We start from the raw sequence: 26,675 nt of genomic DNA, 5'->3' as shown, positions 1-26,675 counted from the left end.
TGCGGGGTAGCGGGTAGGCGTCTAGTTGGGTGTACCTGTTGATCGTTTGGCTATAGTCGATCACCATCCGTTTCTTCTCGCTACCCCTTACCACCACCACTTGGGCGCGCCACGGGCTATTGCGGCGTTCAATAATGCGCTCTTTCAGGAGCCTGTCTACCTCGGTCGCGATAAACCGCCTGTCCTCCCAGCTGTACCTCCTGCTTTTGGTCGCTATTGGCTGGCAGTTAGGGGTAAGGTTCGCGAATAGCGAAGGCGGCTTTACCTTCAGGGTAGCCAGACCGCACACTGTGAGGGGCGGCTGGGACCCACTGTAATTGAGCGTGATGCTTTGGTGGTAGCACTGGAAATCCAGGCCCAAGATCACGCTCGCACATAGATTCTTCATGATTAATACTTTAAAATTATCGTATACAGTTCCATTAACGGACAATTGTACCGTGCAGTAACCCATAATGGTCGATGTCTGGGTTTTATCAGCCATAGAGATGGTACCCCGAGTAGGGACCACCTTTAGGGAGAGTTGTTGTACCAGTTCAGGGTGGATAAAACTCTCTGTGCTTCCACTGTCAATTAAACATTTAACCCTGCACCCGTTTACCTCGATGTCCACCATTGATTTGGATAGCGGGTGCGGCCTGGTCTGGTCCACTGTGACTGATGCCACTGTAGGGCCCTGATCGAGACAAGATGGCGTCCACGCTGTCTGCTCACAAGATGGCGGACCCCACGAGGTCGGGCAAGATGGCGTCCAAGATGGCCGCTCCCACGGCGCACACGCGGCGGTGGCGGGTTTTCCGGCGGGGTTCCCTCTGCACACCTTCCCGAAGTGCCCCTTCTTACCGCACTTAAAGCAGGTGGTGCCTTTCGCCGGGCACAGGTTTCTGGTGTGCTTCGGCTGCCCGCAGAAGTAGCAGTTGGGTCCCCGACGTGTCGCGGCTGTCGTAGGGCTTCTGGGGGGAGAGCGGGGCCCCGACGGTGTCGGGCTGCCGGGCGGGGAAGATGCTTTCCAAGATGGCGGCGCCCTTGGTGCACACATGGCGGCATGGACGGCGCGGGCTGAAGAGTAGGCGTCCGAGTTTCTCTGGGCCACATCCAGGGATCGTGCTGTGTCCGCAGCCTGTTTCAGGTCCAATCCCGTTTTTTCCAGCAGTCTCTGCCGGATGTAAGTGGAGCTGAGGCCTGTGATAAAGGCATCGCGAACAAGCTCGTCAGTGTACACTGCGGCTTTTACATCTTGGCACTTGCAGTCTTTGCCAAGCGTTTTCAGGGTGCCTAGGAACTCCTCCACCGATTCCCCAGGTCGCTGTGCGCGAGTAGCGAGCAGATGCCTAGCATACACCTCATTCGTAGGCTGATGGTAATGCGCCTTTAAGATGTCGCAGGCTGCCGGGTACGTGTCGGCGTCTTGGATGAGGGGGCAAACCCGGTGGCTTACCCAATTCCGCAGAATTCCGAGTTTCATACTCGCAGCGTCCGTAGCGTCTTTGACGGCTGCGGAATTGTCCAGGAAGAATTCCATACACATAAACCAGTGTCCGAAGCGTGCCGATGCGTCCGAAGCATGCTGGTCCAAATCCAAACGTTCGGGTTTCAAGAGTTGATCCATTGTGTTGAAAATTAAGTCAATAAAATTGATGTGCCTCAATAAATCCGAGACTCGATGTTAGCGAAACAAAACAAGGCTTTTATTGACTTAGAAGGTAACACACAGAGGAGAATGTATCTTCCATCCAGAGGTCTGCCGTACTGGATGTGCTGCAGGCTGGGCCAGCTTACATAGGAGCCAGGTATGGGCGGAGCCCTACACACAGTACAATACAATGGAAATGAAACTGAAACCAACCACAGTCACAGGCAGAGAAATACTGATGAGTGATGAATGGAATATTTCATCACACAAATCTTTGAAGGTATGGTGAATAAATGAAAGCCAGCACGGATTTATTAAAGGTAAATCATGTTTGACTAACTTGATTGCATCCTTTGATGAAGTGATAGAGAGGGTTGATGAGGGTAGTGCAGTTGATGTTGCGTATCTGGACGTTCAAAAGTCTTTTGGCAAAGCTCCACATAATAGACTTGTTAGCAAAAATTAAAGCCCGTGGGATTAAAGGGACAGTGGCAGTATGGATACAACATTGGCTCAGGGACAGAAAGCAGAGAGTCGTGGTGAACGGTTGTTTTTCAGACTGGAGGGAAGTGTGCAGTGCTGTTCCCCATGGGGTCGGTATTAGGACCACTGCTCTTTTTGATATATATTAAAGACCTGGACCTGGGTAAACAGGGCATAATTTCAAAGTTTGCAGATGGCATAAAAATCGGAAATGTAGTAAACAATGAGGATAGTAACAGGCTTCAGGAGGACATAGACAGGCTGGTGAAATGGGCAGACACATGGCAGATTAAATTTAACGCAGAGAAGTATGAATTGATACATTTTGAGAGGAAGAATGAGCAGAGGCAATATAAACTAAATGGTACAATTTTAAAGAGGGCGCAGGAACAGAGAGACGGGGGTGTTTGTACACAAACCTTTGGAGGTGGCAGGACAAGTTGAGAAGGCTGGTAAAAAAGCATGCGGGATCCTTGGCTTTATTAACAGAGGAATAGAGTACAAAAGCCAGGAAGTTATATCTTTTTAAAATGCTGGTTAGGTCTCAGCTGAAGTATTGTGCTCAATTCTGGGCACCGCACTGTAGGAAGGATGTCAAGAACTTATAGAGGGTGCAGAAGAGATTTACTAGAATGGTACCAGGGATGAGGAACTTCAGTTATCTGGAGAGACTGGAGAGGCTGGGGCTGTTCTCCTTAGAGCAGAGAAAGTTAAGGGGAGATTTAATAGAGGTGTTCAAAATTATGAGGGGTTTTGGTAGATAGGGAGAAACTGTTTCCACCGGCAGGAGGGTCAGTAACCAGAGGACACAGATTGAAGGTACTTGACAAAAGAACCAGGGGGGAGATGAGGAGAATTTTTTCTATGCAGCAAGTTTGACATTCAACGGCATTACCATCGCCGAATCCCCCACCATCTACATCCTGGGGGTCACCATTAACCAGAAACTTAACTGGACCAGCCACATAAATACTGTGGCAACAAGAGCAGGTCAGAGGCTAGGTATTCTGTGGCGAGTGTCTCACCTCCTGACTCCCCAAAGCCTTTCCACCATCTACAAGGCACAAGCAAGGAGTGTGATGGAATACTCTCCTCTTGCCTGGATGAGTGCAGCTCCAACAACACTCAAGAAGCTTGACATCATCCAGGACAAAGCAGCCTGCTTGATTGGCACCCCATCCACCACCTTAAACGTTCACTCCCTCCACCACCGGCGCACCGTGGCTGCAGTGTGTAGCATCTACAAGATGCACTGCAGCAACTCACCAAGGCTTCTTCGGCAGCATCTCCCAAACCCGTGACCTCTACCACCTAGAAGGACAAGGGCAGCAGGCGCATGGGTACACCACCACCTCCAAGTTCCCCTCCAAGTCACACACCACCCTGACTTAGAAATATATCACCGATCCTTCATTGTTGCTGGGTCAAAATCCTGGAACTCCCTACCTAACAGCACTGTGGGAGCACCTTCACCACACGGACTGCAGCTGTTCAAGAAGACGGCTCATCACCACCTTCTCAAGGGCAGTTAGGGATGGGCAATAAATGCTGGTCTTGCCAGCGACGCCCACATCCCATGAACGAATGAAAAAAAAAGTTGTTATGATCTGAAAGGGCGGCGGAAGCAGATTCAATAGAAACGTTCAATAGGGAATCGGATAAATACAGGAAACTTTGGTTTATCCGGAGGTTGTATGTCCAGAAACCTCGATCTACCGGCAGAAATCAGGAGCCATTTTGTTTGTTTTTTTTTCTTCTCGTGGCTTTTTTTTCAACAGTCAGGCTCTGGAAAGTCTCTCTGAAGCTGTTGCTAAGCTACAGAGACGCTTCCAAGGTACGGGCCGACTGTTTAGAAGCTGTTGCTAAGCAACAGTGTTTGTTGTCAGATACGGAGATGAAAACCTCCGTATGCTTCAACATTAACGCTGGTATGTCCGGCAGTTTTGACAGATTGGCAACAGCTCGGTCCCGTCGGTGCCGGATATAACAAAGTTTCCTGTACTTGAAAGGGAAAAATTTTCAGGGCTGCGGGGAAAGAGCAGGGGGGAGTGGGCCTAATTGGATAGCTCTACCAAAGAGCCCGCACAGACATGATGGGCTGAATGGCCTCCTTCTGTGCTGTACAGAATTCAAAATATATTCAATGATTCCATGAGAAAATCCCACCCATTTGAACTCTGCCTAATTTATGAATTGAGACTATAATTTGCCTATTTTAGTCCCCTTGTTGGTAACACCAAACTGCAGTCTAGTGTGTTGATTATAGAATAGAGTCATAGAAATTTACAGCACAGAAGGAGGCCATTCGGCCCATCTTGTCTGTGCGAGCTGAAAAAGAGCTCTCCAGCCTTATCCCACTTTCCAGCTCTTGCTCTGTAGCCCTGTAGGTTACGGCACTTCAAGAGCATATCAAAGTACTTTTTGCGATGGGGGGGTTTCTGCCTCTACCACCCTTTCAGGCAGTGAGTTCCAGACCCCCACCACCCTCTGGGTGAAAACATTTCTCCTCAGCTCCCCTCTAATCCTTCTACCAATTACTTTAAATCTCTGACCCCCTGTTTATTGAACTCTCTGCTATGGGAAATAGGTCCTTCCTATTCACTCTATCAAGGCCCTTCATAATTTTATACACCTCAATTAAGCCTCCCCTCAGCCTCCTCTGTTCCAAAGAAAACAACCTCAGCCTATCCAATCTTTCCTCATAGTTAAAATTCTCCAGTCCTGGCAACATCCTCGTAAATCTCCTCTGTACCCTCTCCAGTGCAATGATATCTTTCCTGTAATGTGATGACCAGAACTGCACGCAATATTCTAGCTGCGGCCTAACTAGTGTTTTATACAGTTCAAGCATAACCTCCCTGCTCTTATCACACAGAATCACAGAAACCCCACAGTGCAGATAGAGGCCATTTCGGCCCATCGAGCCTGCACCGACACATATCCCACCCGATCCCCGTAACCCCTACACCAACACATATCCCACCCTATCCCCGTAACCCCACGTATTTAATCCCCCTAACACTAAGGGTCAATTTATCATAGCCAATCAACCTAACCCGCACAACCCACCTCGGCTAATAAAGGAAAGTATCCCGTAAACCTTCTTAACCACCTTATCTACCTATCCTGTTACCTTGAAGGATCTGTGGACATGCACTCCAAGGACCCTCTGTTCCTCTACACTTCTCAGTATCCTACCATTTATTGTGTATTCCTGTGCCTTGTTAGCCCTCCCCAATTACCTCACAGTTCTCTGGATTGAATTCCATTTGCTGCTTTTCTGCCTACCTGACCAGTCCATTGACAGCTTCCTGCACTCTACAGCTTTCCTCCTCACTATCAACCACATGGCCAATTTTTGTATCATCTGCAAATTTCTTAATCATGCCCCCTACATTGAAGTCTAAATCAGTGATGTATACCACAAAAAGCAAGGGTCCTAGTACTGAGCCCTGCGGAACCCCACTGGAAACAGCCTTCCAGTCGCAAAACTCCCGTTGTCCATTACCCTTTACTTCCTGCCAGTGAGCCAATTTTGGATCCAACTTGCCACTTTCATAAGAACATAAGAAATAGGAGCAGGAGTAGGCCAATCGGCCCCTCGAGCCTGCTCCACCATTCAATAAGATCATGGCTGATCTGATCCTAACCTCAAATCTACTATCATAGAACCATCTCCTGAATCTAACAGAATTAGACACACGAAATAGGAGCAGGATCAGGCTACACGGCCCCTGGGCCCGCTCCGCTACCCACAGGGCCATGACCGATCCGAACCTAGACTCATGTCCAAATTCCTGCCCATTCCCCATAACCCTTTATTCCCTTTACTTCTAGGAAACTGTCTATTTCTGTTTTAAATTTATGTAATGATGTAGCTTCTACAGCTTTTTGGGGCAGCATATTCCATGGACCTACCACCCTCTGAGTGAAGTAGTTCCTCCTCATCTCAGTTTTGAAAGAGCAGCCCCTTATTCTAAGACTATGCCCCCTAGTTCTAGTTTCACCCATCATCGGGAACATCCTCCCCGCATCCACCCGATCCAACCCCTTCACAATCTTATATGTTTCAATAAGATCGCCTCTCATTCTTCTGAACTCCAATGAGTAGAGTCCCAATCTACTCAACCTCTCCTCATATGTCCATCCCCTCATCCCCGGGATTAACCGAGTGAACCTTCTTTGTACTGACTCGAGAGCAAGTATGTCCTTTCTTAAGTTCCCCTCTGTCCTTGCACTTGTCCAACAGGTTCGAGGCTCTTACTCCCTGTGAGGATGGGAACAGGGACTGCGGGGAGGATGAGCATCCTGGCCACAGCACCGTGGAGTGGGGGGCCATTCAAGTGGGGGGAGTTAAAAGAAATGTTGTAGTGGTAGGGGATAGTATTGTTAGGGGGATAGATAGAGTTCTTTGCAGCCGAGAGCGAGAGTCCCGAAGGCTGTGTTGCCTGCCCGGTGCCAGGGTTAAGGACATCTCCTCTGGACTGGAGAGAAACTTGGAGTGGGAGGGGGAGGATCCAGTTGTCGTGGTCCATGTTGGTACCAACGACATAGATAGGACAAGGAAGGAGGTTCTGCTGAGGGAGTTTGAACAGCTAGGGGCGAAATTAAAAAGCAGAACCACAAGGGTACTAATCTCTGGATTATTACCTGAGCTACGAGCGAATTTGGCTAGGACAAATAAAATTAGAGAGTTAAATGCGTGGCTCAAAGACTGGTGTGGGAGAAATGGGTTTTGCTTCCTGGGCCACTGGCACCAGTACTGGGGCAGGAGGGAGCTGTTCCGTTGGGACGGGCTTCACTTGGCCAGTGGTGGGACTAGAGTCCTGGCGGATCATATAACTAGGGCTGTAGAGAGGGCTTTAAACTAACTAGCGGGGGGGAGATTCCTAGAGAGCAAATAATAAAAATGACAACAGAGAAGGTCATAGACTTAGGTAGCAGTGGGGAAATTAAAAACCAGAGCGTGTCAGGAAGGGGCAGAAGGTATGGAGTAAAAGGTAAAGTAATAAAAAGGGCAAAAGCAGGAACTAAGTGTCACAAAACATCTTTGAAAGTTCTCTATCTGAATGCACGTAGCATTCGTAACAAAATAGACGAGTTAATGGCACAAATAACTACATATGGGTATGATCTTGTGGCCATTACAGAAACATGGCTGCAGGGTGACAATGCCTGGGAATTAAACATACCAGGTTATTTAACGATCAGGAAGGACAGGCAGGAAGGAAGGGGAGGTGGGATGGCTATGTTAATAAAGGAAGGAATCACTGTAATACAGAGAAATGATATTGGGTCAAAAGATCAGGATAATGAAACAGTTTGGGTGGAGGTAAGGAATAATAAGGGGAAAAAAACACTAGTGGGCGTAGTCTATAGGCCTCCGAACAGTGGCAACTCTGTTGGACGGAGTATCAATCAGGAAATAGTTGAGGCTTGTAATAAGGGAACATCTATATTTATGGGGGATTTTAACTATCATATTAATTGGACAAATCAAATTGGGCAGGGCTGCCTTGAGGATGAGTTCATTGAGTGTATTAGGGATGGGTTATTGAGCAGTATGTAACTGAACCGACCAGGGGGCAAGCAACCTTAGATCTGGTCCTGTGTAATGAGACAGGATTAATTAAAAATGTCCTAGTAAAGGATCCCCTTGGAATGAGTGACCATAACATGGTTGAATTCCATATTCAATTAGAGGGTGAGAAGGTTGGATCTCAAACAAGCGTGCTAAGCTTGAATAAAGGAGACTATGAAGGTATGAGAGCGGAATTGAGTAGAGTGGATTGGGAAAATGGATTAAAGGGTAAGACGATACATGATCAGTGGTGTACATTTAAGGAGTTACTTTACAACTTCCAAAAAATATATATTCCACTGAGAAGAAAAGGGTGTAAAAGAAAAGACAGCCATCCGTGGCTAAGTAAAGAAATTAAGGATAGTATTCGACTAAAAACAAGGGCATATAAGGTAGCCAAATCTAGCGGGAGGATAGCGAATTGGGAAAACTTTAAAAGACAGCAAAAAATAACAAAAAGATTGATTAAGAAAGGGAAGATAGATTATGAAAGTAAATTAGCAAAAAATATAAAAACAGATAGTAAGAGTTTTTATAGTTATATAAAAAGAAAAAGGGTGGCTAAAGTAAATGTTGGTCCCTTAGAGGATGAGACCGGGAAATTAATGGTGGGAAATATGGAGATGGCAAAAACACTGAATGAATATTTTGTATCAGTCTTTACAGTAGAAGACACTAAGAATATCCCAACACTGGATAAACAGGGGGCTAAAGTGGGGGAGGAGCTAAACACGATCAAAATCACTAAGGAAGTGGTACTCGGTAAAATAATGGGACTCAAGGCGGATAAATCACCTGGACCTGATGGCTTACATCCTAGGGTCTTGAGGGAAGTGGCAGTAGGGATTGTGGATGCATTGGTAATAATTTTCCAAAACTCCCTGGACTCGGCAAAGGTCCCGGCAGACTGGAAAACTGCTAATGTAACACCCTTATTTAAAAAGGGCAGTAGACAGAAGGCTGGAAACTATAGACCAGTTAGCCTAACATCTGTGGTAGGTAAAATTTTGGAGTCCATTATTAAGGAGACAGTAACAGGACATTTGGATAATCATAATTTAATAGGACAAAGTCAGCATGGTTTTATGAAGGGGAAGTCATGTTTGACAAATTTGCTGGAGTTCTTTGAGGAAGTAACATATAGGGTGGATAAAGGGGAACCAGTGGACGTAGTGTATTTAGACTTCCAAAAGGCATTTGACAAGGTGCCACACAAAAGATTATTGCTTAAGATAAAAAATCACGGGATTGGGGGTAATATTCTGGCATGGATAGAGGATTGGCTATCTAACAGAAGGCAGAGAGTTGGGATAAATGGTTCATTCTCAGACTGGCAATCAGTAACTAGTGGTGTTCCGCAGGGGTCAGTGCTGGGTCCCCAACTCTTTACAATCTATATTAACGATTTGGAGGAGGGGACCGAGTGTAACATATCAAAGTTTGCAGATGATACTAAGATGGGAGGGAAAGTAGTGAGTGAGGAGGACATAAAAAACCTGCAAGGGGACATCGACAGGCTAAGTAAGTGGGCAGAGATTTGGCAGATGGAATACAATACTGGAAAGTGTGAGGTTATGCACTTTGGCAGGAAATTCCTTTGGATCCCATGGGCTTTTATTTTTCTGACCAGTCTGCCATATGGGACCTTGTCAAAAAGCCTTGCTAAAATCCGTGTAGAATACATCAAACGCACTACCCTCATTGACCCTCCTCATTAGCTCCTCAAAAAATTCAATCAATTTAGAGGAAGCCAGAAATGCCAACAGCACCTTCCTGTGCAAGCGTAGGAGATGCAACACCTGTCCTTTTACCTCCTCCTTTCCCATTGTCCAGGGCCCCAAACACTCCTTCCAGGTGAAACAGCGATTTACTTGGGGAGACCCAGCACAGATTGGGTGATCGCTTTGCGGAACACCTCCGTTCAGTCCGTAAGCTTGATCCCGAGCTTCCGGTCACCTGTCACTTTAATTCTCCGCACCACTCCCACTCTGACCTCTCTGTCCTCGGCCTCTTACCAGCAATGTAAACTCGAGGAACAGCACCTCATCTTTCGATTAGGCACTTTACAGCCTTCTGGACTCAACATCGAGTTCAACAATTTCAGACCATAACCTCAGCCCCTATTTTTTCACATGGCAGCTGTTGATGATTCTGCCATCCCCATTTACACCTCTCCTAGACCCATCTTTTGTTTCTTTTCTTGTCCCATTACCATCTCCTTGTGCCTTGTACCATCATCCCTTTTGTCTTTTAATCTCTCCTGCCTTCCACCCTATCACAGACCTTCCACCCTATCCCTCCCCCTTTTCCCTGCCTCTGTACTTGCTTAAAACCTGTTACATCTCTAACTTTTTCCAGTTCTGACGAAAGGTCATCGACCGGAAACGTTAACTCTGTTTCTCTCTTCACAGATGCTGCCTGACCCGCTGAGTATTTCCAGCTATTTCTGTTTTTATGCCAACAGCCCGTGTTGCCCCCAGTTGGTGATGGACAAGCTGGCTCACCATGCTACCCTACTGGAGCATGTCATGTAAAAATGAATTCGCCACCCCTCCCCACTCAAAGGTATGATGCTGAACTTGAAAAAAAATAGCTCTTCTTTGTTTTAAATTTTTCGGGCAATAGCTCAGCGGCCTTGGACTTCGAGTAAACTTGTGCAGCAATCAGACTTGGCAAAGCCATAGCTGCTCTGACCAGGACGCATCTCATCAACAACAACAACAACTTGCATTTATATAGCACCTTTAACCTAGTAAAACGTCCCAAGGTGCTTCACAGCAGCATTATCAAACAAAATTTGGCACTGAGCCACATAAGGAGATATTAAGGCAGGTGATCAAAAGCTTGGTCAAAGAGGTAGGTTTTAAGGAGCGTTTTAAAGGAGGAAAGAGAGGTAAAGAGGCGGAGAGGTTTAGGGAGGGAATTCCAGAGCTCAGGGCCCCAGGCAGCTGAAGGCACGGCCGCCAATGGTGGAGCGATAAAAACCGGGGATGCGCAAGAGGCCAGAATTGGAGAAGCGCAGAGATCCTGGAGGGTGGTAGGGCTGGAGGAGATTACAGAGATAGGGAGGGGGCGAGGAGGCCATGGAGGGAATTTGAAAAGGATGAGAATTTTAAAATGGAGGCGTTGCTGGACCAGGAGCCTAATGTAAGTCAGCGAGCTCAGGGGGTGATGGGGGAACGGGACTTGGTGCGAGTTAGGACACGGGGCAGCAGAGTTTTGGATGAGCTGAAGCTTATGGAGGGTGGAAGTTGGGAGGCCGGCCTGGAGAGCGTTGGCATAGTCGAGTCTGGAGGTAACAAAGGCCTGGATAAGGGTTTCCTTGTGTTCTTCCATTAGAGGAACCCCAGCGAGTCACGACGGCTAAATGACATTTGCTAGAAGTGCAGAACGCGGTGAAATCTGGCCTATCGTGTTCATAGAAACATAGAAGATAGGAGCAGGAGTAGGCCATTCGGCCCCTCGAGCCTGCTCCGCCATTCAATGAGATCATGGCTGATCATCCAAACTCAGTACCCTGTCCCTGCTTTCTCCCCATATCCCTTGATCCCTTTAGCCTTAAGAAATATATCCAACTCCTTCTTGAATATATTTAATGAATTGGCCTCCACTGCCTTCTGTGGAAGAGAATTCCACAGGTTCACCACTCTCTGGGTGAAGAAATTCCTCCTCATCTCAGTCCTAAATGGCCTACCCCTTATCCTTAGACTGTGACCCCTGGTTCTGGACTCCCTCGCCATTGGGAACATCCTTCCTGTATCTAGTCTGTCTAGTCCTATTAGAATTTTATAAGTTTCAATGAGATCCCCTCTCATTCTTCTAAACTCTAGCGAATATAAGTTCTGGCCTAAGCTTTTGGCCTTTGAGGCAGACTACTACCAAGGTTACAGCCGGAACGTGCCAGAAGCTCTGTGGATTTCCAGCATCATGGTCTCCGAAGGGCCATGGTCACCACATCGATGGCCAGTCAAAAGCCTCGCTCAATTCCTCTTCACACAGTAGCAGAGGGAAAGCAAGCAAGCTGGAAATTCCTCTCAATTTAAGACAAAAACAAGGAGACTCACTGCGGCACAATGGTTATCTGAATACAGCAGATAAAGAGGAAGACGAGGCAGGAGCAGGCCACATAGGCTCCAAATCGGTCATCCACCTCCCTGGAATACTGCAAAAAAAAACGAGAGAGAAAATGATTAGAATCAGAGAAACCTGCAGCACAGAAGGAGGCCATTCGGCCCGTCGGGCCTGTGCTGGCCCTATGAAAGAGCAGGTGTGGTTGGTCCCACATCCCCGCTTTTTGTCCATAACCCTGTAAGTTGCTTATCCTCGAGAACCCATCCAGCTCCCATTTAATATTATTTATGGAATCAGCTTCCACCACCTTTTCGGGTCGAGCGCTCCAGATCCCGACAACTCTCTGAGTGAAAAGCATTTCTCCTCATCTCTCCTCTAGATGTTTGCCAATGTTTTGAATCTGTGACCTCTGGTTACTGACCCACTCGCCAGAGGGAATAGTGTTTCTCTCTCTCCTCTATCAAAACCCCTCACCATCTTGAAAACCTCGATTAGGTCACCTCTTAACCTTCTCTGTTCCAAGGAGAACAGTCCTAACTTTTCCAACCTTTCCTCATAACTGAAGTCCCTCGCCCCTGGTAACATTATTCTTTGCTGTAGGGACGAGCAACCTGGTGTGGGTACCAAGACAAGCCCACCCTGGGTCTCTGTTGTAACTGTGACCCTGCCGAAGTTCGCGGGGTCAAAGGTGATGCCCATTAATTAGCATCTGAATGTCAGGCGTCTGCCACATCTTTGGATGCCTCCACCTTAACAGGCCACAAGTGGAGGTCCATAAGTGTGGTATTTCCAACCCCTCCTCCCGCCCCCTGGAAACAAAAGATTACTCCCCCCTTCACCCGGGCCCCCACATCCTCCGCAGTAGCCCCCATGGTAAGGGGGCCATTTTAAGATTTAAAATATTTTTTTCCCATCAGAGGTGAAGCTTTCACAATCTCAGGGCGTCCGAAAGTGCTTCACAGCCAATGAAGTACTTTTTTGAAGTGTAGTCACTGTTGTAATGTAAGAAATACAGCAGCCAATTGGCACACAGCAGGGTCCCACAAACAGCAATGTGATAATGACCAGAATATGTTTTAGCGATGTTGGTTAAGGGATAAATATTGGCCATAAGAGAACGCCCCAACTGGTTCAAATAGTGCCGTGGGATCTTTTACGTCCACCTGAGAGAGCAGACGGGGGGCCTCGGTTTAACGTCTTGTCTGAAAGACGGCACCTCCAACAGTGCAGCGCTCCCTCAGTACTGGCACTGGGAGTGTCAGCCTAGAGAATGAGCTCAAGTCTCTGAGTGGGACTTGAACCCACAACCTTCCAACTCAGGTGGCGGGCGTGCTACCCACTGAGCCACGGCTGACACATAAAATGAGGGGTGGGTCGGCACAAGTGTTATATTAAGCCAAAAAATGGCGAAGCTGGAAGCTTAAACTGTAATGGAGGTGACTGTCGTTTGTCGATCACAGATCCGTGCTGGTGCACTGGACAAAAGACTTGTACGACTTGTTCAAGTGCATTTATTGAGGGTTGGTATGTATGCATGTGTGATGCATGGAAATATCTCAGTGTTGAGGTTGGAACTGAGTATGCTCTCACTGCAGTCAGGGAGTGGTGGAGACAGAGATGCACTTCCTCACAGCCTGTGGAAAATATCAGGGCATCAGGGAGAATTTCTACCAAAAATTCTCACAAATATGCCCTGAATTCAGAAATTTGAATGACGACCAAAAACTCCCATACCTACTAGGGGAAGAGAGAAACTGTGTAACACTAGCGGCACACTATGTTACAGCTTGCCATAAACAGAGGGACAACCAGTAAACCTAAGAAAAGAGTATATATAAATTATGCGAATGTATATTTATACACTCAGGGATATATCTGTTTATACACTGTATGAATAGATCTGCGTTTATGTGTTCAACCATAAATGTATTTTGATGCTTTGGCAACATAAGATGTACCTTATCATGCCAATAAAGCAATTTGAATTGAATTGAATTGAATTGAATTGAATAGTGTCAGCTATGGCTCAGTGGGTATCACTTTTGCCTCTGAACTAGAAGGTTGTGCGTTTCAAGCACCATGCCAGAGACCGGAGTACGTCATCCAGACTGACACTCGCAGTGGCAGTACCAAGGGAGTGCGACAACTGTCAGATATGTCATCTTTTGGATGAGACGTTGAACCGAGGCGCCGATTGCCCTCTCAGGTGGATGTTAATGATCCCGCGGCACTATGCTGAAGAAGAGCAGGGGGGAGTTCTCTCCGGTGTCCTGAGCCGATATTTATCCCTCAACCAACATCACTAAAACAGATTAGCTGGTCATTTTCACATTGCTGTTTGTGGGAGCTTGCTGTGTGGAAATTGGCTGCCGTGTTTCCCTACATTACAACAGTGACTGCGCTTCAAAAGTACTTCATTGGCTGTAAAGCACTTTGGGGCATCCGGTGAAAGGCGCTATATAAATGCAAGTCTTTCTTTCTTTTATACATTGCTGTACCACAGCATAGAAAAAAAGAGTATGGCCGCGACTCTACTCACCTCAGCGGGTCCGTGGTGGGCGATGTCGGTAGCGGGTCCTGACCCCGCTGCTGGCTCCATCCCGCTGTGTGAAATGACTTTCCCTTGATTGGGCTTGTTAAGCCCGCCCAGCGCGTTTCCTGGGCCAATTAGAGGAAGCGGGTCATGATGCGTCATCAGTCGGTTTCCTTCAGGGGACCATGGCCAACTTTCTTTTGATATTTGTGCTGTCAGCGTTGAGGTGCTGCAAGCACTGCACAAAGGCACAGGGCTGCACCCAGACTCTCCCATGACCCCCTCCATATGCTTATGGAGGGAGTCACAGCACGCAGGGAGGTCTTCTTCCCTTCCCATGGGCAGAAGAGACCTCCCCAGGAGATCAATACAGCCTGGTTGCACATTGCAGAGGAGGGCACAAGCAGGGATATGGTCAGGAGGACCTGGGTGCAGTGCCGCAAACATTTCAATGATCCCAGTAGATCACGAAATGTCAGTACAAAGCCACACTCAACCTCACCCTGCTGTACCTCTCATCACATCCCCATCACTCTGCCTTCCCTACCCTACTCCGGCACATCCTTACTCACACCAACTTACCTTGCACCTCCACCCATCCCTCTCTATCTACATTATCACTTCCCCATCTCACTAGCCAGCCCTCACACTCACCTTCATCCTAGTGCAATCATACCAACTAACAACACACAAGGGTAGGCACTTGGGTGTTTTATGCAATGTTCATGTAAAGTTTCTGTTAATGTGCTGTCAAACATTGAAATCTTTATTTTCAACACTTTGCGTTCTTGGACAGGTTTGTGTGCACCTTTGGAAGTGGCTTACTGAGTTGCAGTGAATGGTGAGATATAACAGTACCCCCCGCAATGGTGATGAGTGTGAAGGGAATGGCTTGGACATTGTAGGGATGCTTTATGGTGCTCGTGTGGGTGGTGCCAACCTGGCGCACCTTGTGGCAGCCAGGGTGTACAGCGTCAAGTGAAGTAAATCTGGCCATGGTGAGGGCATCCCTGGCCTCCCGGGCAGCAATGTGGTCGGGTGCTGATACCCTCTGACCTGTGCAGCATCAGGTGATTGTGGAGAAGGCTGGTGTTGTTGTTAATGCTGCTGGTGTGCCTGGTGCTGCTGGTGTTGGGGCTGATCGTGGTGGGATTCTGGGGACCAAGGTGAGACAGTATAAAAGGCACCCATGCTGATGGAATAGATGGCAGGTGAAGTAGAGATGAAAGAAGTGATCTGTCAAAGGTGGGAGAGTTCTTCCAATGAGGTGAGTGTGGTTGGAAATTGGAAAGTGGAAAGCCTGCAGGATGTGTACTGGAAATGGAGTGAGAAAAAGCTTCTGCCTGAGGAAAGTGATGATCTGTCAGGTGGAAGCTTTTACTGTACATTTGAAGCTGTCAAGTAATCAGCTGGAGCAATGGCCACTGAACTCCTGCCTCAGCTTGACAGCCGTGGTCTGCGCACAGCAGGGATCTCATAGTCATGAAGTTAAAAGGCAAAAGATAAGTGAAAAAAAGCTGCTAAGCATCTGGCAACCAGATGTTCCACGCTGACGGACCCGACATTGGGAAGGGCGCGTGGCGGCGGGTTGACAGCAGGGTCCCGACTTGCTGTGAAAAAAAAAACACTTTTCCATCGACTCGCCACCGATCCCGCCCGCTAACTCCCCCGGAAAATTCCGGCCTATGTCACTCATGCTGCTCCTATCCCAAAGCTGGGCCAGGCCAGGCTGAGCCAGATAAAGCTGTACTAGATTGATTCGTGGGGTGAGAGCATTGTCCTGTGAGGAGAGATTGAGTAGAATGGGCCTACACGCTCTGAAGTTTAGAAGAATGAGAGGTGATCTCATTATAACGTATAAAATTCTTCCAGGGCTTGATAGGGTAGAGAGGATGTTTCCCCTGGCTGGAGAGTCTAGAACCAGGGGTCACAATCTGAGGATAAGGGGTCGGCCATTTAGGACTGAGATGAGGAGAAACTTCTTCACTCAGAGGGTGGTGAATCTTTGGAATTCTCTACCCCAGGGGGCTGTGGATGCTGAGTCGTTGAGTATATTCAAGACAGAGATCGATAGATTTTTGGGCACTAAAAGAATCCAGGGATATGGGGATCGTGCGGGAAAGTGGAGTTCATAGTATCATAGAATCGTAGAAATTTACAGCACAGAAGGAGGCCATTCGGCCCATCTTGTCCGTGCCGGCCAACAAAGAGCTATCCACCCAAATCCCACTTTCCAGCACTTGGTCCGTAGCCCTTGTAGGTTACGTCACTTCAAGTGAATATCCAAGTACAGGAAACTCTTTGGTATCCGGCACCGACGGGACCGGGATGGTGCCGGTTGATCAAAAATTCCGGATGACGGAGAGGGTTATCTACCGAGGCTATTTTTAACAAACAAAAATTTAAAAAATCAAGAAATGTGCAGTATACAGTAATTGGGTACTCACCTACAGAATGTTGTGTTAAATGGATGGTGGAAGATGCTTGATTAAGTACAGTACTGCCAGTTGAGGGTAATCCATAACTCTGTAATTACTTAAGAGTAAAACAAAACTTATACAGTAAACAGAAAAATGGTGGATCGGAAGAGACTACCGGCAGCGCGGGAGAGTCAGACTCCTGTTATTGAGGTGTTCGGACTTCTGACAACGCCAAGAAGCCGAGTAGTGGCAGTTTGGAGAACTGACTAACTCGGCCACCGCGGGAGACTCAGACTCGGACTCGGCAACATTGCCGGTTATTGAGGTGTTGTTTTCGGAGTATGAATTTTGCCGGTTAATAGAGGATTTTGGATATTTAGGTGCCGTTTACACGAGAGTTTCCTGTACTTTTTTAAATGTGATGAGGGTCTCTGCCTCTACCACCCTTTCAGGCAGTGAGTTCCAGACCCCCACCACCCTCTGGGTGAAAGGATTTCTCCTCAAACACCCTCTCAACCTCCGACCACTTACTTTAAATCTATGCCCCCCCGGTAATTGATCCTTCTGTTAAGGATCAGTCATGACCTCATTGAATGGCGGAGCAGGCTCAAGCTGTCGTATGGCCCACTCCTGCTCCAATTTCTTATGTTCTTAAGACGCACCTACCTTCTTTTCGAGCTCAGCTTTCCTGAACGTTAGCAGGAATTTCCGCACGTGCTCAGAACGTAGTCGATCTATGCTTCTTGCATCGATTGCTCGCCCTAGGAACTCATCTACCTCATCCTCAGGGTTCATGTTTTCTTGAATATTTCTACTAAAAGAAGGAAGACAACAAAAATAAATCCACAAACGTAACTTAGCTCGACGGCTTATTTAACTCTTCCATCAGCACAACGTTTCGCAGTCCCATCCCCCCCTTTTTTTTTAATGTACTTTCCTCTCTCTCTGCTGAGTCCACACCATTCCCCTGAGTCAAGGGGACAGGACTGGCGAGCTATTCCAGGCTTCTGCCGATAGCTGCTCTTCTGTCAGAGGCTGGGCGGCGCATTCCTAAAATGGCTGCCACTGTCTGTAACCCACACACACAATGTTCCCGTTAATTTTGTTTTTTGGGTGCGCGGGCCCTTTAAGGGTTTTTCTCTTTGCTAAGCTGGTGAACCGGCTGCGCAGGAGGTCCAGAGAACTGCGCGGCCCCGCGAGGCTTAAAGGGAACATTGCCCGCGCACCAAGTGCCAATTGATGTGCCTCAATGACTTCAAGACTCAAAGTTAACTGAATAAAACAAGGCTTTTATTAGCAAAGAAAAGATGCCTGTGGCTTCACCTAGCATGCTGCTGTTCTGCTGCAAGACTAGCCTGGGCTTGTCTTAAGTAGGGCCAGGTATGGGCGGAGCCGACACACAAAGGGGGCGGTGCACTATACACAATACAAGGTAAAGCACCGGAGCAGGCAATACAATATATGTAGTTAACTACAGAGTCTGATGAATGACATATTTCATCACACCAATCAAGTGGGCTGCTTTGTCCTGGATGGTGTCGAGCTTCTTGACTGTTGTTGGAGCTGCACTCATCCAGGCAAGTGGAGAGTATTCCATCACACTCCTTACTTGTGCCTTGTAGATGGTGGAAAGACTTTGGGGAGTCAGGAGGTGAGACACTCGCCGCAGAATACCCAGCCTCTGACCTGCTCTTGTTGCCACAGTATTTATCTGGCTGGTCCAGTTGTACCCGTGACCTCTACCACCTAGAAGGACAAGGGCAGCAGGCACACAGGAACACCACCACCTCCAGGTTTCCCTCCAAGTCAGACACCATCCTGACTTGGAAATATATCGCCGTTCCTTCATCGTCGCTGGGTCAAAATCCTGGAACTCTCTCCCTAACAACACTGTGGGAGTACCTTCACCGCACGGACTGCAGTGGTTCAAGAAGGCGGCTCACCACCACCTTCTCGAGGGCAACTAGGGATGAGCAATAAATGCTGGCATTGCCAGCGACGCCCACATCCCATAAAAATGAAAAAAAAAAAGGGAATAGAGGGTTATGCTGATAGATTTAGATGAGGAAAGACGGGAGGAGGCTCGAGTGGAGCATAAACACCGGCATGGACTGGTTGGGCCGAATGGCCTGGCATGCAGGTGCAGCAGGCGGTTAAGAAGGCATATGGTATGTTGTCCTTCATAGCGAGAGGGTTCGAGTACAAGAACAAGGATGTCATGCTGCAGTTGTACAGGGCCTTGGTGAGACCACACCTTGAGTATTGTGTGCAGTTTTGGTCGCCTTATCTGAGGAAGGATGTTCTTGCCATGGAGGGAGTGCAGCGAAGATTCACCAGACTAATACCTGGGATGGCAGGAATGACGTATGAGGAGAGATTGGGTCGATTGGGCTTATACTCGCTGGAGTTTAGAAGAATGAGAGGGGTTCTCATTGAAACTTATAAAATTCTAACAGGACTGGACAGACTGGATGCAGGAAGGATGTTCCTGATGGTCGGGGAGTCCAGAACCAGGGGTCACAGTCTAAGGATAAGCGGTAAGCCATTTAGGACTGAGATGAGGAGGAATTTCTTCACCCAGAGAGTGGTGAACCTGTGGAATTCTCTACCACAGAAGGCAGTAGAGGCCAATTCATTAAATATATTCAAGAAGGAGTTAGATATATTTCTTAAGGGTAAAGGGATCAAGGGATATGGGGAGAAGGCAGGGACAGGGTACTGAATTTGGATGATCAGCCATGATTGCATTGAATGGCGGAGCACGCTCGAGGGGCCGAATGGCCTACTCCTGCTCCTATCTTCTATGTTTCTATGTTTCTATGCTGTATATCCTATGTAATCCTATGAGTTCTTTCTTTCATTTATTGCCTACCGCCTTACATCACAGATCTCTGCTTGGCCTGTTTCCAGTACGTGACTAACCGCCGGTGTTTGCGCAAGAACAGTGCGCATTCAGACACCTTGGCCTAGAAATTTGGTGGTGCCCCATTTGGGGTGCCAAGCTCACCTGGGCGCCGGAATTACCGCTCCGGACGGAGCCGCTTGCGCCAGCCGGAAATTCAGTTTCAGCGCCCCAAATGGAAGCGGGGCGCTGCTCGAGGCGTCCCGTCTTGGGGCGCTGTAACTGAATATTGCAGCGCAACGTGCCGCACCGCCACACGCTGCGGCACGGCGCGCTGCGGTACTGCAGGCCTTCCTCCCCTTCTTAAAGGGGAGGGGCCTGCACCAGCGCGATCAGAGATCGCGAGTGCCGGCAAAAGAGCCCGGCACCGAGGAGAAGTGCCGGGCTCTTGGGACACAGCCGACACTGCCCGGGGTGGGGGGCGCTCAGGAGGCCGGGGACGGCGTCGCGAGGAGGTGCTGGCAGGCGGCCAGCAAAAAAAATGGCCGCCCCGCACCTCCCCTTTAATTAGCGCCACTACCACCGCAGGTAGGCCCCCCTGAACCAGTCGCAAATTGTGACCGGTGTTACAGCAGGGGGCGCAACCAAATATTGCGATTGGGGCGGTAGCGGGGCGCTGCGCACACCGATGACGTCATCGGTGGTGGCGCAGCGCTACAGGCTAACGCCGCCATTAGCGCCCTGCTAAATTTCATGGGAGGCGTGGCCAGTGGCGCTAAAACCACGAAGTGCCCTCTTTGGGTGCTAACTGGTGGCTCAGCCCACCAAATTTCTAGGCCCTTCAGTTTTGCTTCCTTCAAGGGAAACATCTGTCACAGCTGCCCACTCTCGCAGGTTATGATGCATCAGGAAACCCTGTAAATGATTCCCTGGATTTTCCATTATTCCACTTCTCCCAATAATTCAATAAGTTCCAGTAATGCCATGAATGGTCAACATTATTATCGGTGCATCGTGCGACTACCAGGTAGAAGGTGAACTAGATGGACTTTGATCTCTTTTCATCTAGCAATTCCTGTGTTCCCTGACGCAGTCACCAAAAACAGTTTGCGGTCTATGACTGCAGAGGGCGGTGTAAGAGCCATAAAAGCTTAAGAAAATACTTTAAAATAGTGGTTAAATGGCATAATACAGTTAATTTACCTGACCAACTTATTGTATTAAGAAACCCCCTATTTTCTTGCTCCAGTAGTATAGTCCGAGACACCCCCTTCATTCTTGCCATAATGGAACAGTCCCTAAGCCACACATGGGTGCAACCATTTTACAGTTTAAACTGCACGTGGTTGAAGGAGGCAGAAGCTGTGAGGTTTGGAGCAGTACAGTTTTTGACCGTGTTTGTTTATACGTGTTTGCTTTGTAATTCTGTTTGTTAAGTGTTATAGTAAACAGTTTAAAAGACAAAGCTACATTTGGGAACGTTTTATTTCGACACGCGTCTACTCGTTGTTAAAAACCCCACAGCTCAGTGGCTGCCTGTTTGGAAATTAAGAAGCGCCACTACATTAGTCAAAAACTTGCTCCCTAAGAAGGAAGGGACGGAATCGTCGGCGAACGTATACCCGAATGGTCACGGAGCCAGACGACAATATAAGAAAGCGAAGGTACAGTGACTGCCACTTGCTTTGTTCATTCTATTGAGAAGCTAAATAAGAGCTGCGGGTAAAATGGCCGAGGCCTTACGGAGCCAGGAGCTTCCATCAGCCAGAAAGATTGCTGGCCAAAAGAGGGAAATAAAGCTCACCCCAAAGGCAATGGAAGAGAAGTTACATAGAAGCATAGGCGCAAGGAAGGCTAAATTAGCTCAGATAACTGGAAAAATGAAGATAATTGATCGTCTCATGGAAGATAATGCTAATATTAAGAAAGCTGAAGACATAATGTATTACGATTTCTCCAAGCTGCATGAAGAATTTAATGTACTCAATGAAGATGTATTAGCACTTCTGTCTGAAGAAGAGGGAAACGCTGATCAGCACAACTGGTTTGATCTTAAATCAACCAGCATTAAGGACTATATCAAGGCCACGGAACAGTGGATGTTAAAGATTCGTCAAGATGCTGATACAGCAGAGAAAGATAAAGTTGACGATGAAGTCGGACCAGACGATAGCATTTCAGAGACTTCCGCCAGACCGAGCAAAAATCGAAAAGAAGGTAGCTCTGTTTCTGGACGCAGGTCAGTCGCTTCTACCACAAGCTCGTCGCGACGCATGAGAGCGGAGGCTGAACGGGCGGCGTTGATGGCGCGCGCAGCATCTTTAGCGGAGAAGCAAGCTCTTGAACGGGAAGAGGCCCAACTGCAGGTCCAAGAGGCCCAACTGCAGGCCCAACGGGCCCAGGTGCAGGCAAAGAAAGAACAGCTGGAGATAAAAACAGCTATCGAGGTCTCAGACGCCAGGTTGAGTGCGTACGAAGATTATGAAGGCTCACGGGATGGCGGGAGCCACTGCCAGTCAATGTCGTCACATAGAGTTGGATCCAGGGCACCTTCAAGAGTTACAACAGAGCCCGAAGGCAATCCCCTGGCATTACGGCGTGGAAGAGTGGCCTCTCCACTAACAGGAGCACGTGATGCTACCCCAGACATCAGACGGTCTAGACTAGACCCTGCTGATGACCACCAGAGGCCTGAAGACACAGGGAGAAGCCTATACCGAGTGATGCAACGTCAGAACGAAATTACAGAGATGCTTGTAAAACAACAGAATCTGTTTCGACTCCCTCAAAGAGACATACCAGTGTTCCAAGGCGACCCACTCAAGTATAAGCCCTTCATCAGATCCTTTGAACAAGCCATTGACTCCAAAACACAGAGCAGCAGTGATAAGTTGTACTACCTGGGACAGTACACCAGTGGTAAGCCACAAGACCTGGTCAGAAGCTGTGAACACATGAGACCGGACCGGGGATACATAGAAGCCAGGAAGTTGCTGCAGGAGCACTATGGTAACGAGCTGAAGATAGCCACTGCATATATCGAAAAGGCTACCAAGTGGCCACAGATCAGATCGGAGGACGGAGAGGCATTGAACGCATATGTTCTTTTCCTCATAGGATGTCGCAACACCATGGAGGATGTTGAATTCATGGAAGAGATGGACAATCCTACGACTATGAGAATCATCATCTCTAAGCTTCCTTACAGGATGAGAGAACAATGGAGAAGAACAGCCTTTGAGATAATGGAGAGACGGAAAGGTAGAGCCAGGTTTGCAGACTTAGTGAACTTCATAGACAAACAGGCTAAAATTGCTAGGGACCCATTGTTTGGAAACATCCAAGACGTCAGCCCGACCACCGATGGAAGAGTGAAAGCCAAGCCCGTTGAATCAAAGACTCTCAGGAAAGGTGGTTCCAGGGGAAGCAGCTTTGCAACGATCGTCACCCAGGCCGAGGAAGAAAGGCCCCAGAACTCATCTCCCAAAAAGAGCAGCACAGTGACGTCTGCTAATGCCTTTCAGAAGCCATGCTTATTCTGCCAGAAGAATCATACATTGGATTTCTGCAGCGACATCAAAGCACAGCCACATAAGGACAGAATCGAATTCCTGAAGTACAACGGCCTATGTTTTGGATGTCTCTCTCAGGGGCACCTGAGTAGAAACTGTAAGCAAAGAACAACATGCAGAGAGTGCACTCGGAAACATCCCAGTCTGCTGCATATCCATAAAGAAGAACAAGTCTCTAAGAAGAGTGAAGAAAACAATACCGACGAGAAGGTTGTTTCAAGTGCTCTGGTGTCGCTAGAACCAGAGACTTGTGGACTCACTGGGGCCAGTGACAGTGATTGTATTCTTGCCATCGTACCAGTAAAGATCAAGTCTAAGAAGAGCGAGAAGCTTGTGGAGACTTACGCCTTCATGGATCCAGGTAGCTCAGCAACGTTCTGCACAGAATCACTCATGCGACAGCTGAACGTTAGAGGCAGAAGAACAGAAATCCTATTACGCACCATGGGTCATGAGAAGTCAATGCAAAGTTATATCCTGTCAGACCTAGAAGTGTGTGGACTTGAAGAGAAGGACTTCATAGACCTGCCTAATGTTTTCACACAGAGGGAGATTCCTGTTAGAATAGGGAACCTAGCCCTGCAGAAGGATGTGGATAGGTGGCCTTACCTAGAAAAGGTGCGTCTCCCATACATTGAAGCAGAAATTGGCCTATTAATTGGAACCAATGCCTACAAAACTATGGAGCCATGGCAGGTGATAAACAGCAAGGATGATGGACCCTACGCCGTCAGGACAGCCCTTGGATGGGTAGTCAATGGACCGGTAAGGAGAGATGATGGCCACAAGTCAAACAAGGAGGAACGACAAAACGTCACAGTTAATCGCATCTCTATCGCAAGCATTGAAGAGCTGTTGATACAGCAGTTCAACGCAGACTTCTCAGAACGCAGCTGTGAGGAAAAGACAGATGTCACAAGAAGACCATCAGTTCATGGGTTTGATGACAAGGTCTACACAGTTCATTGATGGCCACTATCACATTGGTTTGCCACTGAGAAGACAGACCGCGAAGATGCCGAACAATCGCTGCATAGCAGAGCAACGCGCCATCAGTCTAAAGAGAAAGCTGAACAAGAACCCCGACTTTCACGAAGACTACAAAGACTTCATGAGAAACATCATAGCGAAAGGCTATGCTGTAAAGGTGCCCGAGGAACAGTTGAACAGAGACGATGGAAGGGTCTGGTACATTCCTCATCACGGGGTGTATCACCCAAAGAAGAAAAAGATCCGTGTAGTGTTTGACTGCGCCGCCTCATTCAGAGGAACTTCACTGAATGACCAGCTGCTTCAAGGTCCTGATCTTACTAATACCCTCATTGGCGTCTTGACTAGGTTTAGACAAGAGCTCGTTGCCATGATGGCAGACATAGAATCAATGTTCTACCAAGTTAGAATCCCTGATGAAGATGCTGATCTTCTGCGCTTCCTTTGGTGGCCAGATGGCGACGTTAGTCAAGCGATGGTGGAATGTAGAATGGCCGTACACTTGTTCGGAGCCACATCATCTCCCAGCTGTGCAAGCTACGCTCTCAGAAAAACTGCAGAAGATGGCAAAGGCAAAGCACCATCAGAGGCTGTGGAGACAATCTTCAGAAACTTTTATGTCGACGACTGTCTGAAGTCCGTGTCAACAGAAGACGATGCCATCGCACTGTCAAGAGACCTTAGAACTCTGTGTTCGAATGGAGGATTCCATCTGACTAAGTGGATAAGCAACAGCAGAGCAGTTCTAGCTTCTATCCCAGAAAAGGAAAGAGCCACTGAAGTCAAAGATCTGGACCTGAGCCACGATGTCCTTCCTATCGAGAGAGCTCTTGATGTACAATGGTGCATCGAGTCAGACACGTTCAACTTCAGGATAATGGTGAACGAAAGACCATCCACAAGACGAGGGATTCTCTCCGTGGTCAGTTCCATCTACGACCCTCTTGGATTCCTGGCACCACTCATTCTGCCGGTGAAGCTGATGCTACGAGAGCTGTGTAGAGACAAGAGAGGATGGGATGAAGATATCCCAGAAGGTCAAGCTCAGAGATGGCACAGATGGTTGACAAATTTGCAACAACTTTCTAGCTTCAACGTCAGTAGATGCATCAAGCCCGCGAGTTTCGGAGTTACAAAGACGGCTCAACTACATCATTTCTCGGACGCCAGTGAGGACGGCTATGGCACGGCTACTTACCTCTTGCTGACAAATCAACAGGGCCAGAAACATTGTGCCTTCCTCATGGGGAAATCCAGGGTGGCTCCGCTGAAGCAGGTCACCATCCCGAGACTGGAATTGACGGCAGCGGTTGTTGCAGTTAAAGTTGACCAGGTGATGCGGAAAGAGTTACAGCTCCCATTAGAAGAATCTGTCTTCTGGACGGATAGCACGATGGTGCTGAAGTATATAGAGAATGAGAAGATACGCTTCAAGACCTTCGTAGCAAACAGAATCTCATCCATTAGAGAAGCTACACAACCATCTCAATGGAGGTACGTAAACACCTCATTAAACCCAGCAGATCAAGCCTCACGAGGATTGAAGGCCGAAAACTTCATGAGGAGTGAAACTTGGATACAAGGCCCAAGTTATCTGCTGGAAACAGAGAGGTCATGGCCAGAAAGACCAGATATGCCAAGTCAGATTGCTGAAGACGACGTCGAAGTCAAGAGATCAGTCACAGTAAATCTCATAAATACGAAAGAGAACTTTGACACAGTGAACAAGCTTGTTAACCATTTCTCAGGATGGCACCAGTTGAGGAAAGCAGTTGCATGGTTTCTAAGGTTGAAAGAGTTGCTGCTACACCTGAGCGGTAAGAGAAAAGAGTACCGAGCCACTATCAGTCAGTCTGAAAGTAACCCTGATAAGCAGAGAATGCTTCTACAGCAGTATACGCATCATCACAAGACCACATTGGGCAAGAATTCATTGACCGTGGAGGATTTGGCCAAGGCTGAGAAGGAGATAGTTCGCTTCAGTCAAAGACAAAGATACCCAGAAGAAATCGAAGCTCTACAGCGAATTACTCCAATCAAGAAAGGTAGTCATATCTACAAGCTGGACCCTACACTGCAAGATGGAGTACTGAGGGTGGGAGGGAGACTAAACAAATCTGCTATGCCAGAGGAGGCCAAGCATCCTGCTATCCTTTCTAAGGACCTCCGGGTTGCTACCCTCATTCTTCAGCATATACACCAGAGTATTGGACACAGTGGGAGGAATCACGTGCTTGCGAAGCTAAGACAAAGATACTGGATTCCAGGAGCTAATTCCGTAATAAGAAAAATACTCTCTGAATGCATTGTTTGCAGATGGTTACACGCTAGAGCTGGGGAGCAGAAAATGGCAGACCTGCCTGAAGACCGTTTGTTACCAGACAAGCCCCCATTTACAAACGTAGGGGGGGACTATTTCGGGCCTTTTGAGGTAAAGCGAGGACGGAGCCTTGTCAAGAGATATGGTGTGCTTTTCACTTGTTTGACCATCAGAGCTGTTCATATTGAGGTGGCACACACGCTTGACACTGATTCCTGTATTAACGCCTT

At 47.9% G+C, this 26,675-nt stretch overlaps 1 protein-coding gene across 1 annotated transcript in view; it reads right to left on the bottom strand.

Moving 5' to 3' along the window:
* Positions 1-26,675, bottom strand: part of adcy5 (adenylate cyclase 5) — a 328,357-nt gene that overhangs the window by 71,443 nt on the left and 230,239 nt on the right. Inside the window, exons 10-11 of the mRNA XM_085986826.1 lie at positions 17,388-17,535; positions 11,762-11,859 (exon numbers count right to left, since the gene is read on the bottom strand). Of these exons, the coding sequence (XP_085842952.1) occupies positions 11,762-11,859; positions 17,388-17,535 (246 nt within the window). The remainder of the gene's footprint in view (positions 1-11,761; positions 11,860-17,387; positions 17,536-26,675) is intronic.

The sequence above is a fragment of the Somniosus microcephalus genome, chromosome 4 (assembly GCF_052327205.1).
Source record: "Somniosus microcephalus isolate GS21.2 chromosome 4, FLI_Smic_1.0, whole genome shotgun sequence".
Classification (NCBI taxonomy): Eukaryota; Metazoa; Chordata; class Chondrichthyes; order Squaliformes; family Somniosidae; genus Somniosus; species Somniosus microcephalus.
This window is presented reverse-complemented; position numbering and strand designations above follow the sequence as displayed.